The sequence below is a fragment of the Theileria orientalis genome, chromosome 4 (assembly GCF_000740895.1).
Source record: "Theileria orientalis strain Shintoku DNA, chromosome 4, complete genome".
In the NCBI taxonomy this organism is placed as follows: domain Eukaryota; phylum Apicomplexa; class Aconoidasida; order Piroplasmida; family Theileriidae; genus Theileria; species Theileria orientalis.
Window position 1 is genome coordinate 1,342,633 of NC_025263.1, and position 16,199 is coordinate 1,358,831.

General features: G+C 40.1%; 6 protein-coding genes across 6 annotated transcripts; 1 reads left to right on the forward strand and 5 right to left on the reverse strand.

The window, feature by feature from the left end:
- Nucleotides 1-5: 5 nt before the first annotated feature.
- On the reverse strand, nucleotides 6-1,462 carry TOT_040000611 (uncharacterized protein; the record flags this gene model as incomplete). Its single annotated transcript, XM_009694247.1, has 5 exons — nucleotides 6-251; nucleotides 315-497; nucleotides 560-808; nucleotides 896-1,067; nucleotides 1,137-1,462. The coding sequence occupies 5 exons, from the start codon at nucleotides 1,460-1,462 to the stop codon at nucleotides 6-8; spliced, it is 1,176 nt and encodes a 391-aa protein (XP_009692542.1).
- An 83-nt stretch (nucleotides 1,463-1,545) lies between these two features.
- On the reverse strand, nucleotides 1,546-2,731 carry TOT_040000612 (protein phosphatase regulator subunit; the record flags this gene model as incomplete). The annotated part of the gene is made up of 7 exons (XM_009694248.1): nucleotides 1,546-1,794; nucleotides 1,826-1,912; nucleotides 1,944-2,099; nucleotides 2,130-2,264; nucleotides 2,294-2,393; nucleotides 2,423-2,553; nucleotides 2,597-2,731. 7 exons carry the CDS (start codon nucleotides 2,729-2,731, stop codon nucleotides 1,546-1,548), a joined length of 993 nt encoding a protein of 330 aa, XP_009692543.1.
- A 377-nt stretch (nucleotides 2,732-3,108) lies between these two features.
- Nucleotides 3,109-4,540, reverse strand: TOT_040000613 (G protein beta subunit-like polypeptide; the record flags this gene model as incomplete). Its single annotated transcript, XM_009694249.1, has 3 exons — nucleotides 3,109-3,540; nucleotides 3,740-4,161; nucleotides 4,399-4,540. The coding sequence occupies 3 exons, from the start codon at nucleotides 4,538-4,540 to the stop codon at nucleotides 3,109-3,111; spliced, it is 996 nt and encodes a 331-aa protein (XP_009692544.1).
- Nucleotides 4,541-5,292: 752 nt separating this feature from the next.
- Nucleotides 5,293-9,278, reverse strand: TOT_040000614 (uncharacterized protein; the record flags this gene model as incomplete). The annotated part of the gene is made up of 3 exons (XM_009694250.1): nucleotides 5,293-7,092; nucleotides 7,269-8,928; nucleotides 8,959-9,278. The coding sequence occupies 3 exons, from the start codon at nucleotides 9,276-9,278 to the stop codon at nucleotides 5,293-5,295; spliced, it is 3,780 nt and encodes a 1,259-aa protein (XP_009692545.1).
- A 408-nt stretch (nucleotides 9,279-9,686) lies between these two features.
- TOT_040000615 (conserved hypothetical protein) lies at nucleotides 9,687-11,305 on the forward strand (the record flags this gene model as incomplete). Its single annotated transcript, XM_009694251.1, has 7 exons — nucleotides 9,687-10,523; nucleotides 10,562-10,627; nucleotides 10,665-10,751; nucleotides 10,782-10,894; nucleotides 10,926-10,987; nucleotides 11,105-11,187; nucleotides 11,222-11,305. The coding sequence occupies 7 exons, from the start codon at nucleotides 9,687-9,689 to the stop codon at nucleotides 11,303-11,305; spliced, it is 1,332 nt and encodes a 443-aa protein (XP_009692546.1).
- A 192-nt stretch (nucleotides 11,306-11,497) lies between these two features.
- Nucleotides 11,498-16,051, reverse strand: TOT_040000616 (uncharacterized protein; the record flags this gene model as incomplete). The annotated part of the gene is made up of 2 exons (XM_009694252.1): nucleotides 11,498-15,407; nucleotides 15,522-16,051. 2 exons carry the CDS (start codon nucleotides 16,049-16,051, stop codon nucleotides 11,498-11,500), a joined length of 4,440 nt encoding a protein of 1,479 aa, XP_009692547.1.
- Nucleotides 16,052-16,199: the final 148 nt, after the last annotated feature.

Consider the following 16,199-nt stretch of genomic DNA (forward strand, 5'->3'; position numbering starts at 1 on the left):
TTAAATCAGCTCATGATGAATGGAGAAGCCGAGACGTGCTTAAAGTATAGCTTTTTAATCAAGTACATGGCAATTCCAGTTTGAACTTGGTCATCCAAACTGTATTTAACACTACAAGCTCCAATAGGCTCAGAAATTGAATCACCGGATAAACTAAAGTCAGTACTATTGCCAACACTGTTACCATTGTCGATACTGGGTGAAAGATGTGTCGATTTAACCGAGATCTTGTTGCTCAATGTGTAAAGTTCCTATAAAAATGATCAGATATACCTCACCAGGATTAGATAAATATGGCTGATAGTCAATCTTACGTGTGGAATGTGTCCGATTATTAGCATTAATCCACAGTGTGACCTTAATTTATCTGAAAATTCATCAGATTCCACACTGATTCCATCATTTGCACAGTGGCAAGCCAACAGATTATTACTCTTAATGAATTCTATAATCTCGCTGACAGTTCCCTTGAGGTAAGGTAGAGTGGAAAGGGAGTACTACACATGGATTAGTATCAGTGACTCTGGAATAATAGATAATTGCGATTTTAAGCTGTTACCTGTGACGATCTTATTGTGAGTGGGTCGAAAAGGTCAATCTGGTCATTTTTGAGTACGTATACCCCCTGCCATTCGAGGGCCTGGGCTGACCTTATAATGGTACCCAAATTGGCTCCGCTAATCCTACTCTTCGCCTTATTACTTGGGCAAACAGCCAGAACAAGTCTCGGAACCCCTAGACTACTAGAGGGTTCAGGTAATGGGACCTCGGCTACCAACCCGTTTTTATACGAGTACAAGTTCCCAATCTAAAAGTGAGTAAAGTGTTTATGGAATATTTGAAAGCACACACATATTTACACACGAACACAAACACGCTGAAACTGACGTCTAACCTTTTGAAGTAGCTTTTTTGACACTATTAGAACCTTGTCAAACTTGACACCAGGGTCCGAGAGTAACTTGTTCGAGTGCGAGGTTGTGTAAATCCTATGGCATGGCCCATTTCTGGAGCAGTACTCCTTAATTAACTTTAAGCTTGAGAGTAAAACAAGTCCCCTGTAACTCCTAAATACCATTTATGCGATCTTTATGTTAACATAAATACTAGTTTACGCGTAAGCATGTGCCTATAACCTCATGTGTATGCATCTATGTATATGCACGTGCCTGTAATTGGAACTTTGACTCAATTTTAACAAGTGGTTTGTCACGGGATGGTGCACAGACCTTAAAACTAGTGGTTTTGGGGAACTGTTGACCAAGCGAGTGAAGTAATCAGAGCTGGAGGCGCTGACCAAAGGCCTGGGGGTAAACCTCCTCCTTACAACCACGTTGTTTACATTATTTTTGGCAGATTCTGGCTTTAAACGGTCCTTGAGCTTCTTGCTCCTCTGTACGTGCAAACTGGCCCTACTTCTAAGCTGTTCTAACAGTTTTCCGACAACCTCAGAAGTAGACATTAAAGCACCAATTATCTACACATCAAACTCAACATTTAAGTAAACATTAACATGGGCTTAAAATACAGTTAAAAATATAAAATTTAAACAATAGTATACATTAATTGAGTCAATAAACTCTGTTTTGTGTGGTTAAAGCGTCCAGCTGCTTTAAATCTAAAATAAAATAAAGGATGTGTGCATTTACTTGGAAGTATGTCAAGGATTCTGTTGCGATAACTAGGGCCCAGCTTGTACTGAATGGGATTCCTTTCCAAATAAAGCACATTTAGGCCCTTCAGGGCGGTCAACACCCTCACGTCACTTTCGTCCTCAATGTCATTATCATTTAGCTAAAGAAATTGATTTTAACCAAATCCATACCCATAGCTCCTCCAAGGTTGAATTTTCAGCGAGGTGGTGTATCTTTGATATTTTGTTGTTTCCCAGGTCAAGAATGACCAAGTTGGACTAATTATGAGTGAGCGCGGTGCAACCGTACCATGGATGTTATGAAAGACGGGATCTCAGTCAGCTTGTTATAACTGAGGTAGAATTCAGTCAGTTTCGGGAGGTTTTTGACTACACACTCGTCCCACTCTTTGACCCTGTTGTTTTGTATGCTACACCTTTCCAAATTCGGCAAATCTGGCAAACTCTACGACCAAGTTAAATCCAATAACTTTACCATGGTGGTTAATTTGTTTTTTCCCAGCCACAGTGCCGTCAACGTCCTCAGCCTTTCCACGTCTCCATAGGCTTTGATCTTGTTGGATCCCAGCTCCAGAAGCGTCAGATTCCGCAAATGTGAGAGATTAGTCACCTAAAACCCAATGTGTAGGCCTTTCCAACCTCTGAAATCTTATTGTTGCTCAGATACAGCTCCTCGAGGTTAACCAAGGATTCCAGGTTTTCAATCTTCACGATTTCGTTGAACGAGAGGTCCAGAACCCTAAAGATCCTTATGTTTCTCAGACTAACTTCAGATTCGTGAGATTCTCCAAGTTTTCAATCACCTGGATCTTGTTTTGGTACAAATCCAGGTGCTCGAGGCTGTTGTTGTGCTCCAGGTGTTCTATTTTTTGAATCAGGTTTGACACCAGCGATAGCTTCTACAAGATTCATTTATTTAGAGCTTCTAAATCACGAGTTTACCTTCAACTTGCCACATTTATCCAGGTTTTCGATATACTTTACCCTGGACAGATGAAATTCAACGCTCGTTGCGTTTTCGTCGACTGGAAGGTCGATTCCAATCCTCTGAATGTGCACGTTCTGGTCCTCATCCATTATTAGATTTCAAGCGTACACATAAATGAAATTTGCTTCCTTTTGTGGGTATAGAAGTTACTCCAATTTGCACGGTCCAAGAGTACACATACTTTCCATTTTGCAATTTTGGTCCTTTTCACGCATTCCTTGTTTTTAATAATTTAAAGGTATCTGCAAATTCCTTTGATTACCCTTTTTAATTCCCCTCATGGCTACTCACCCCCCCCTGTGCTCTACTCATCTGTCCCTTAACTCAATCAACTTTCACATCTAGGCCATATTCACATACATATAAACGTAGTTAACTACCTACAACCACATCTACTACATATGCGTGCAATAACCTCCTGTTTACCGCTATATTTCGTCGACACGTATTTGTACTGGGTAAAAGATTAATTTGCCAAGTAGCTGTAGTTCCTGCTCACTTGGTATACGTAGATGTTACCGTCTGTCGAGCCTGCGTACAGCACTCTTCCGTCCGGCGACCAGCAGAGCGATACGCACCACGGGAGACCCACCTTCTTCGGCCTGTCGTTGTGTATCTCTGCCAATATGTTCTTGTTTTCAAGATCCCATATCTTTATTGCCTTGTCGGTGGCTGCGCACAGCCAGTAGTTGCAGGGCGAGAAGCAGAGCGCGTTGATCGTCGAGCCTGCCTCCAGCAGGTGAAGGCTGTTTGCCTCCTTCATGTCCCAGAGCCTGGCCACACCGTCCTTTCCTCCTGAGGCGCACAGGGAGCCGTCTGGCGAAATAGAGACTGAGTAGACTACTCCTTCATGTCCGTACAAAGTGTGCTTCAGATGGCAAGTTCTGAGGTCCCATACCTAGTTAAAAAATCAATTAGAGTAAGTATTAAATTTAGTAATTTTTAAAAGGATTTTTGGTATAAAATTTTATAAAAAAACGATTTGTATTAATTATTTGGCTGTAATCGAAACTCTTTGTAATAATTCACATGGGTTGTAGACGTTAATGAAACAAACTGCCCTTTGAGGGTGCTATTAACAAATATCTAGACTGTACCTTTATCAGTTTGTCCCAACCACCCGATACGAAGATTGGTTCCTTTCCGGAGGGTGAAAAACGTACACATGACACCCAATCTGAGTGCGTGTTGTTGCTTATGGTGAATTTGCACTCTGCGAGCGTGTTCCACAGCTTTATGGTCCTGTCGCGGCTGCCTGATATGATCTGGCGGTTGTCTGGGCTGAATGCGACGCTGTTGACGTCCTTGGTGTGACCGTTGAACACACGCACTGACTGTGCCTTGACCAGGTCCCACAGGCGCAGCGTTCCGTCCCACGAGCCTGAGAGTGCGAAGAGTCCATCTGAGGACATCGACACGTCCTGCACTGTCTGCGAGTGTCCGGTCAGAGCACGTTTTGCTATTCCAACTTCTCCGTCAATGTCGTCGTCAAACATTTCCCATATCATCAATCTTTTATCTGAACATTATTTATATATCTGGAATGGTTAGCTCTATTTTACTACTCAATTCAACAGTCTATCTAATGACTATATAATCAAGATATATGAGTTGTGTTTTGTATGTCAGCATAACATATACAGCACGGTAGACTCAGATTGAGCTGGGTTGTATTCATCATTCAATTTATATAGAGCATTCTATACTTATTAGTAAATATAATAGCTAAGTAGAAGTGGTAACTAGTAGAATCTACCTCTTGAAGCAGAAATGATGGTATTAACATCAGTTTTGAGAGGAGTGGATATGGAAGTGACCCATCCGTGGTGTCCTCCAGAGAGGACCCCTTTAAATTCCAAAACACTGTTACTCAACTTTTCCGTTGCCACCGAAGCCATATTTCCAATAGATTGGTTGATAAATTTACTATAAGTTCCTAAACGTCGCTATTTACTGAATTCACACATGAAACAAACTAAGTAGACTAAAATAATGCGTTTGAGAAATTCATTCGTGTTAGCTTGGGCAGTGAGTAGACCAACACAAAGAATCCAAACACAAATGTATAACTAGGCAGTTGCATCCGTGGACATTCAAAATATCTACCGTGCAAATAATGTTTAAATAAACTTACACTAACGATTTTATGGCTAAATTATCCTTAAAAGATAACGAATTATTCTACTATAAAAAAAGTATTGGGTCGTGATTATTCTCTTATCGCCCCAGTGTCATCAAGCCAATTCCGAAGTAAGTACTGGGCCTCTATATCACCGTTCAAAACTGTCATTATTGTTTTATATTTTCCACACTCACTTGGATTCCACGACTTAACCTCACATCACTTCCTTGATATGGTTTGTATGCCTAATTTGTTGCTCTAATTGCACATATTTGCCTATTATACGCCAATTAATACCATAGTTACTATTTAGACCGTTATGACACACGTTAAAATGCAACTTGACACTCATTTATGACAGTGAAGCTCCGGTAACGGTCTTCCTTCATAATCAGTTGCTACACTAAGCTGAGTTTACAGGATCCATCCGTTCGAGTCACTCGGTTGGGTAGTTTTAACTCGCACACCAACGGCTTGCGGACTCTCACCACACTCATACATACGCACCCGCACAAAACTTGTACTGCATTAGTTGGCCGACAGGCCGTCCAGTATCTGCCTAACAAGGCCACTTTCCGCTTCAAGTGACCTTAGATCTACTGAGTGCCTTGCCAGTGACAGTAGTGTTAAGAACAACACTGGATCAGTCCTCTTTACGCTCTCGTCTGAGAACAGGCTCAGCATCTTCGTCTGTGACCTTACCGCCGACTCCGGGCTGAAGGTGAACGTCCAGAGGCTCCCCAGCGCAAGGTCCTCGGCCAAAGTCGACATCAGCTCCAGGGTCTCAAAGTCCAGACTCAGGTTCCTTCCAAGCAGCAGCATCAGTGCCTCGTCTGACCACAGCAGCTTTGCGCACTCCTCGTTCGACCAGTGCGACGTGAACATCATGATCAGGCCCACTGTCACTGGCGAGTCGCACTCCCCGGAGTTGAACTTGCCTATCAGCTTTCTGCAGTTGGTCGTCATCGCCTCTGCGTTATCAAAGTATTCCTCCAACTTGCGTTCACTCCTGAGTTTATTCGCGAAGTCATCACCGTTCAAAGCGCCTTTGAAGCCACGTATCCAATGCACCCACCGCTCTACCAAGTTGCCTGACTCACTTCCCCTATCTATGTCCCACTGCTTACCCGCTTCTTTACATCCGCTCAGTTTATCAAACAGCAGCTTCTGAAACACTCCATATCTCTCAGTCGACAGATTCGCCATCAGGTCCTCACTAACACTGTTGATCGTGCACACTGTCTGCGCGAACATGAACTCTGAGCTGGTCCATTCCCCAACTGCATCCCCGTATCTTTCCATGAGCGCCTCGTCGAATCCCGTTTCGTAGTGCTTACTGAGGTGGAGTGGCAGATAACTCATATATGACAGCATTGACACCAGCGGCAGTCTATTCGACCCTAAGCTGTAACTTGCGATGTACTCGTTGAAGTCTCTAAATTGGCTTAAAGCCTTATCTACTCTCAGGTCACTTCCATTTCCATTATCGTAATTACATCCATTTCCATTATCGTAATTACATCCATTTCCATTGGCGTAATTATACCCTTTACTACCTTCACTCATATGTTTACCAATGCCTTCTGTGCTAAGTCCATCACTAACTTCACTGTACACCATGTTCAATGCATCTTCCAGTCTGGTGTAGTCCACTGACAGTGCCAGTGTTGCAAACGCAGCTTTACGCATATCATATCCCATTTCCACCAAAGTCCTCAGGTACACTAAACATGATTCAAATATTGGCACTGACTTGACCAGGTACAGGGTGGTGTTCAGGTAAAACATTTGCGATTTGTGAAGCCTCAAATATACCGCCTTCAACTGTTTTACCAGCTCATCTCCCAATCCAAACAGCCTCTTCTTCAGTGCTTCCAGTCCTTTCAACACAGGATCCTCACTATTTTCAACTCTATTCGCAGCGTGTTCCTTATCATCTCTCAGTCTTAATTTAAACAGCGTATTCAGCATCAGATTCAACATGTTAAGTGGAAGTATGAATTTATCCAGTTCCTCTTTTACTAAGTCCTTTCTATACAAACAGCTTTTTGATCCTGTAAATATACTATCGTCAAACCACGTCAAGTTATCCACCAATTCTTCCGTGATTTCAAATGAATATGAATCCAAAACTGCTTCTACTAGGTTCAACAGACTACTCTCTGACACCTCCAACTCTCCATCTCCTTCTTCAGCACTTATCGCATCAACGTAGTCGTACTGCAACTGCAACAGTGAGTATAGGTGGTACGCAGTGCGCTTTTCCAGTTTCCTTCGTGCTCCAAAACTCTCTATCAACTCATTTACTCCACCAATGACTCCGTTTGCCTAAACAAATTTTTATATTCATAACTGTATTCAATGCCCATACATACATAGATACATAAACATTTATATACATACATATAGTTAAACATAAATACACATACTTAAACACATACATACACTTAAACATACACTAATATCCAATATAAAACAGCTACTAGAATATCTGCTAAACGTACTTCAAAGTGCCTGTGCATATCATTCAGCCTTAGACATGCTGAAAACTGGAGATTAATTGCGGCCAACACATCATAAGACTCGTCATCAACACTTGTATCCATGCCGCAATCCGTAGTTTTAATCCCTTCGACGGCCGTTTTAGTCCCACCAGAACCCATCCGTTGCCTCAACTTGAATGCGTTCAAATTAAACAGTGGCACGAACTCATCCAGAGAGTCAAACATGTATCCTCTCAGCGCCCATACTGTCAAACACTTAACTGCCGTGGTTGCGTAACTCCTGTATTGTTCATCTTCTTCTGAGTAGTGATCAATCATGTTTAAACCTTTCAGCTGCCTACTGAACGACCTCGTCACGGTCTCCTTTATCAGTGCTATGAACGACGTGAAGTAGTCGGGAATGTGATCCAGGTACACCGACAACAGCATTACCAAGTACAGCACGGCTCCGTTCACGTGAACGTAGTGGCTCCCTGCCTGCGTCGTCAGCACGTTAAGCAGCGACTCGAAGTGGCCTTTGAATGGTTTAAACTCAATCAACGCGTTTGCCAGGGGCGTGCCGAAGGATACTATGAGACCGCAAATCACACTCGTGCAGTATACTTGAAGCTTCAGATTATCTCCGTACCTCTTCATGATCAGGAGCAACTTATATATGAGGTTGTGCTCACTCAACAGATACAGCTTACTCTCCAACTCCACAGGCTCCGAGTCCGACAAGTCAATATTTACGAACAAGTCCCTCACTACGTCCTCGTTCGTCTGTGATTGGTATACTCCTTCCAACAGTTTAGTGTAAAATTCCTTATTAATCCTCAATCCCATTTCCAAGAAGCCCTTTGCACTTCCATTTGAGCCCTCCACTGACCCTTTATTCGAACCTCCTGGTGTGCCGTACTCATATATGTTTGTGTCATGTAGATCCAGGTACAACGAGTTCCAGTAATATACGTCAAGTCCCGAGTAAAAGTGATAGTAGTCAAACAGAACGTCCTGCGCTGGCGCCACCAAACTCTCCTCTGGGCTATCCGGGCTGTTCCAGCGCAGACTATCCCCGAATGTCAACAGGGACATGCAACGAAGCGAGTCCACCAAAATGATGGTCGACCGTTGATTTTCAGCCACCGAGTATCCCAGCTTTGTCATCAGGTCCAGGTCACTGTTGATGTACTTGTTCCACCTGTAGGCCGAATATGAGAAGAAGGCTCCTCCATCCCCTTCAGTCTCGCCACCCTCTCTGCTACTATTACCCCTGCCATATGAATTGAACAAAATGTTCGACAGCGCTCTGATGGATATTTGCGCCTGCGGCTTAAATGAGCTCTGAAGCAGGTGCAACAACTCCGGCAATGTGTACCCAGGCTTGTCCGGGTCCAATCCGTGACTGTACAGCGTCCCCTCGTACGATTTAACGTCTTCCGATCCACTAATAGGGAGCCCTTCGAAACTAAATCTTAGTTCATGGAGGTTTAGTTTACTCGTGCCAGAGTCAGGTCCTGGAGCTTCCTGCTTCTTGTTAGACTCCGATGGGCTCATCCACTGGTATTTGTAAAACTCCTTTTTATCAAATTTAAATATCAGTTCGTTCGGCGACGGTTCGTGTGTGTTGTCCTCCTTTTGGTTATTTTCTTTCAAATTTGCCGCCTCGGCCTCGTTCATCCTAAATTTCATTATCTAACCGTTCACATACCTCTTAAGGTTCCTCTCCTTGATGAACTCGCACATTTCCTTTCCCAGTTTTTCGTACAAATATCTTTGGGCTTCCTTAATTTCCTGAATACTCATTTCCTCAAGGGGTTTCAGGACAACTTCATCGTATTCCTGCGGTTTTGAGAGGACTACCTCGGACTCACTCCTGTGTTTAGCTTTTGGAAAGCCAGAGGAATCATAGGCAGGTACCGGCAAGTCATTTTTGGAGGAATCAGATTCTTCGTCCGAAAAGTGCTCAACGATGTCAAAATCATTGGTCATTAAGGGGTTTTCATAGTCCACTGAATTTTTTCTACTCATTTTATAAGCAAAGGTTGAAAAATAGAGATTATAATTTTAGTTGAAACACATTATATTTTACATTTAAATTAACAATTTATAGTACAAAAAATAAAACAAATTATACATTTAATTTCAATATACACAATAAATATAATACAAATAAGTTATTATAAGTAAATTCGACTTCAGATTAAAAAATTACCACATTTGAGTACTGAGTTTTAAACCCAGTTTATATTTTTAATATCAGGATAAATAAGATTACAAATCACTAATTACAAACATTTAAATCAGTTCCTATTAGAATAATGATTTATACATTCGATGTGTGATAGTTTTTCTTCTTTTCTTTTTGATAACGATGTTGATTCCGTTTTAAATTACTTCTTGCTTTGTTTTAACTTTAAATTTTGTTTTTAACATAATATGACATATATAATCAGATTGTTTAAAGCTGAATCTGGAACCATACACAGATTGATCAAGAGTGGGAGTTTACCCAGTGTGCCGAAGGATTCATCTCTAGTCTTTGGTTCTACACTCAAAAATAACCATCTAAAACGTAGATATATATCTACTGAACCAAACTCAGCTGATTGCACAAGTGTGACTAACAGCTATTATAGAACTCCAGCGAGCGAAAAGGTGTTCTCAGACATCAGTGTCATGGACTCACTGTCAACAAGAGAGTTCAGGATATTTTTAAACGACGTAATAGGATCTAAAGTGGATGACATAGTGCTGTGGTCGAAAGCGGCCTCATACTGTATCAACAATGCCTCAGACTTTAAATTCTTTGATGCCTTGTCAGTATTAGACTGCTTCACCAAGGCGAGAGTGTACGATAAAGCAGTGTTCACAGAGTTCTCGAAAGTCCTGACGATGAAATCGGCACTAATGGAGCCGCGACACTTGGTCCAGTGCATCAACGTGTACGCATCAACAGGGCATTTCCCAGAATCGCTATTCATGGAGGTTTTCTACGGCCTGATTAAGCAATCGGAGAAAATGTACGCCAACGAGTTCGCGGAAACGTTCCTGACACTGAGCAAGTGGAAAATAAACAATAAGCAGCTGCTGTCGGCACTCTGCAAGTCGCTTTCGAAGAACGTAAGCATATTAAGGTACACAAACCTGACGCAAATAATGGCCTGCTGCCGAAACCTGGAAGTGGAAGACGAGCCGTTCTACTTTATACTGGACTCGTGGCAACAGAAGGAGTTGAACATGATGACAGTACAAGAGATGCTAGACGCACTCAAGGTAGAATGTTTATAGACGCACCCACAAGTATGTTGTAGAAACTGGCTGAAATGGATGTAAAATGGAAGTACTACGAAGAAGAGCTGTTTAAAGAGTTCATAAAGGTACTTTAATGACAATTTTAACAATAACAACTCTCAGCAAACAAAACTGCCACACGTTATTGAACAGTTGGCAGACCCATTCGATTGTCTAGAGTATTTGAAGAAGAGTCAATCAGTATCGAAGGTACTAAGATGAATAATGACAGTGACTTAGGAATTTTTGTACTCATTGTCGAAGTGGTGTGCGGACGCTGTTCATAATCCGCCCAGTAGATCGCAAAAAAGACCACTTACACACCAATTGCTAGAGCTGTATAACCTAATAGAGTGGGTTAATTGTTCAATAATTATGATTCAGAGAGAACAACGTGGAGTCGAAGTACATAGACAAGGCAGTATTGAAGTTTGTAACATCAAAAGGTAAATTGGCATTAGAATAGCATATTTTATAAATATGCACAATTTAGTACAAGACCATTTTAATAAACAAACTAGGCAATTATACTAGCCCAGAATTCTAATTAAACTGTAATTTAGGAGGATTGAGACTGAGGAACCCTAAACCCATACCGACAGTCTATAAACCAGGAAGAAAGTACATTTACAGAGAGGACCCTGAGGTAAGACTAATGGTTGATCAGAATCAAACTTTAGAACCCGAGGATAGAGCCAGAGATTAAGTTTCTAGAGGAAGATACTGAGTACAAAGAAAGGGAAGAACAAAGACTAACCAAGTAACTAAGAGGCATATATCACGTGGTTTATGGCTGTTGAAAACTGCTAGTTTGTAAATCCATGTAAAGATATCTAAATTTAATAAGTAATGCGAATTCAGTGTAAACTTAACAACATTAATTCTGCTTGTAAAGTTGTAACAAAACCAATGAAACAATTTAAATTGAAAAACAATAAACTACATTTGGTTAATTGTTAAGAATATTTTACACATTCTTCAATAATTGATGCTATAGACTCATTTGCCGATATTTCACTGGTTTTACAAGTTTTTACTAAAGAACCCTCATATATGACCCAAACTGATGTGCAGGCCTTAAGTACATTGGCATCATGTGCGGCCACAAAAGTGGAACAATGATTAAAGTATTTCTGTAGAAGATCATAAATTGGAATTCCAAGATCATCTTGCCTCCCGCTGGCTCCTGCAACCAAGTCCTCTTCTGGAGGTTCGTCTACTAGTATCATTCTATAAAAATGCCTATATAAAACTAATCTAGCCAATGATAGAGTTCTGAGTTGAGTATTGGATAGTGCCACATTGCTTTCAAAGGATTCGTGACTGGATTTGATATTCATTTCCATTTCACCTGTTTTAGGATTATGGGTGGACGATCTCAAGTCCTCTTTAACTAAAACGCTGTCCAATTTTTTTTCACCTGGAATATCATTAACAAATTCCAAAAGACCACAATCATTAAGGGCCTGGTTAATCTCATCGTCACTAAACAACTTTCTGGGATCAAGGAACCTCCTAATAGTCCAACCCTTGAACACAAATGGCAGTTGTGGTAACACACCTATAATCTGTCTTAGGACAACCTTGGGGATGTCATTCAGGTCCTTGCCATCCAATAGTACTTGACCTGTTCTGTTCTCAACTACGTTTTGTAACACTGACAACAAAGTTGTCTTACCAGCACCTGTTCTACCAACCATACCAATAATTTCAGATTTACAAACCGATGCACTAAAGTGATTCAACAGAATGCCTTCTGGATTATAATCAGGTGTGGTATAAACAGAAACATCTTCCAACACAACTTCAGAATGCTCAAAAGGTAAATAATTAGCAATGTCTACCATCGTTAACCTGGGATTAAAGAAAAGTTTCCTCAATATATAGAACTTTTTGTTATCAGCCTTGAACTCAACGGCCCTCCTTCTCAACAAATGTTTTTTATCCAGGTCACCAACGTCCTTACTGAAAGGATTAACTAAATATTCTTGATGGGTGTTTAGGAACTTGTCAAACTTGAGTGTCTCGCCCCTCGGAATAAAGTATCTAACCCTCTGGAGAGAAATTAGGCACATTTCTAAATTTACGACCGCTAAAGTCAATTTTGTGAAAGTTTTGGTAACATTCATGCAAAGGGACAAGCCCAATCCGAAGTAGCCGACCTTCATCTTATACTTAGTGCACCTGTCCAATATTATCGGTAGAACAAGCACCACCAGTGTGGTAAATGAAAAAATCCAATTGAACAATATCGACGACCACACGAACAATGTCCTGTACACGAATAAGGATCTCATGTAATAATCGGTGTTTTCAGTAAAATTTGACGAGAGTTCTTGTTCCCTTTTGAAACTTCTGTAAATTGATGATCCTGAAATTGCGCGTTCCGAGACGGTGTTGATGTGAACAAGCGTTTCCAAATAGTTCAAAGTAAGGTTCTTGGAGGCAACAATAAAGTTTAAAAACAGAAATTTGGTGATTACCACTATAGTTAAGATAAAGAAGGGGATTGATATCGGAATCAGGTAAAAGAGCGTGATTATGTGTATCAGCGTCTGGATCAGGTAAATAACCAACAGTGAAAAATACAAGCCAGTAACGTGGTCAGTAACGCAAGTATCACAAGAAAGATACGTGATTACTTGATTCAGTTGATTATTTATCTTCAGCACCGAAGAGCTGTACTTGAAAATCGCGTTGATGCAATACTCGTGAAGCTTCCTAGAGACAATGATGCAAGATGATGCAATGATCACGGTGGACAAAAATGAGAGTATAATGATGATTGAAACGAGCAGGGTTATCATATTCAGTGAAAATTTGCTGTGCGCCTTAATTTTAGACAAATCAACAGATTGGCCATCCTTATGTTGGTTTATATGCTTGGTTATGTAATCCGACAACCTAGTTGACAAAATAAACTTTATATTATCTAAGACAGTCAGCGCAGTAGTTATCACAAGGTAAATTATAAACAATCCCAAAGCCGGGCTCATATACGCCTTGTATGTGTTGAATTTAACTCCAGATAACTCCTCCCTAACATATGAACTAAATGACTTTCCGTATTTTTCTTTGGCCACCTCCATTCTACCGAGCCTGGTGTTGAAACCAGATGAACAGAGACTCAACATATCATCCGTTAGGTAGTTCATTTCATATGAAACATTGCTCGTGGATGACAAGTATTTATAATCCTGATTGTTAACTGGTTTGTTAACTTTAATGAAATCATGTAGATTAGAATGGAATATCAAATTGTTGTTTTTTACCTTGTAAAGCGGAGGATTGTGAACCTGAGTTAGGTCAGACGTTTTCGAACATATATCAAGAGACTGTTTCGACATAGCCAGCACAACTGACAGGTCCCTTTTCACCAATAACCCAGTTTTACTGTTAAACAGGTTATTGAATATAGTTTTGGATACATATGGATCTAGGCCATGAAACGAGGCATCCAAACACATCAAGAATGAACATTGACTGTTGTTATACTCCTTGTTGACTTTATGGAACACCAAATATGCATAAATTGCACGAGCCATTTCTACTCTTACACGTTGACCTCCACTGAGTGAATGGGCATTATCTGACACTACTCTAAGGTCACCCTTCTCCCAGGTTGATATATCATACTCAAGTTCCACAGCTTTAAGCACAGTGTTATATAAATTATCATCAAACTTATGACCAAATACAATGTTGGATCTAATAGTACCCTGTTGCAGGAATATGTCTTGTGATGCATAAAATATTGGCATTGATGTGTGTAGAGGTATAACTGCCATTGAGCCACCCACTAGGGTCATCTCACCAAGCATTGATTTGATAAAGTTAGATTTGCCAGCACCTTTTGAGCCTGTGACAACTGCCATCTCACCACGTTTTAGTTCAAAATTGATGTTCTTCAATAACGGTTCATAGTTTTTGTTTATTAGGTCGTCGCGTGTGTTGACCCATGTGAATGTGGCGTCTTTGTAATATACAACAACATCGTTAGGTATTTGGTTGGTAATGCTAGTGATGTCGGTGGACGTCTGAGTGGAACCAGTAAACCGGTTGTCACTGATATAAAAATTTGGGGAACAGTCCTTTATATAACCATCTATTCTCCTAAATGATACGTATGCCAATCCAATTGATTTTATTGATCTTGGTATCAAAAACATGGAATAAATGATTTTTAAAAAGATGTAAAATGTCGCCATGTATCCAGCAGTGTCTATATCAGTAACAACACTGACTTCATTTACCGACTTAACGAAATACCTCTGTATGGTATAAAAGCACAAACTTATACAGATAGTGTATAAGGTCATGTTGAAAAATGTTATAAGAAGGTTAAAGAAGAGCACTGACAGTTCATTGTTCCTACTTCGTGTGATAATGTTAATTGCGATATCGTCATAAAGCATATTCTTAATCAGGGATAAAGAAGGGATTGAGTCGTTGGTCTTATTTATCCTGTCGTCAGTCAACTGAAGAACGAACTTAAATATATATGCTCCCAAAATCTCCATCAGAATCATGAGCAATACAGTAACAAGACCTACAACGTACAAAACCCAAACATTTATTTTAATTTGAAATGACATCAAAATTACTCCGTAGATGAAATTGGTCAGAAATTCGATAACATATTTCAGCGAATCAATAGAGTGTGAAACATAGTAACTATCAATGAACTCAAAGTTAAATATTCTTGAGTTTATATCTTTATTTTGGTATCGTAGAGCTTGACAGAATAGTGGATTTTTAGAACACTCTGAGTCAGGTGAACAACTGTGTAGTACCTGGTTACACACATTCAATTGGTTGGAGCCGTTTATGTTATTTGCGAATCTACGTCTATGGCACAGGCCATGTCTTAGTGGCACGATGAACGATAAATAGTGAGTAATTAGAACTAGCCTATTCATATAAAAGTTCAAGTTGTTTATAACCAAGCCGTCGATTATCTGACAACCTACTATGCAAAACAATAAGGAAAATATTTTAATAAGGCCTGCCGATTTATCGCTTATAATCTTAAGCAATTTCTTAACCAGGATTGCGATGCTCATGCTCAAAAGGTTAACCACTATTAAGGCACTAATCAGAAACGATGCTCTTTTCCAAATTGTCAGAGCCAGCGCTCTCAACAGTATTGATTTGTAAGGCTTCTTAGCCTTCACGTTCCTTAATTGCGATTTAGCATAGCGATAAGAATCTAACCTAACTAAACCATCACTAATGTGTTTAGAAAATACTGGTAGCAGTGCCAATATTTGATCGGATACCGGGAGAGGGTGTAACTTGTACGGCTCAACATAGCGTTTATTTACTGTAAAAACCCATTTGTTAAACCAGTGATAGAATAGATACTTAAAAATTGTTGCGTTGTTATAGTATTGGTATTTTTTATTCTTTATTTTCCTGAAGTAATTTTTCCAATACACTTCGCTTTCCCAAAACAAAGGTTCGGGATCTTCCTCATAGTTCGATGTTTTATTATTGTGTGTTTTATTCATGCTATATTAATTGAACAACTTTTATTAGTTTAATTATTCAGTTATAACTTCTTTTTTGATTATTTTGAATAAGGTTTCCTCTGCCCATAAATATTGTAAATGTTAATCCATTTTTAGGATTAGAAAATTATATAAATACGAGATTCTT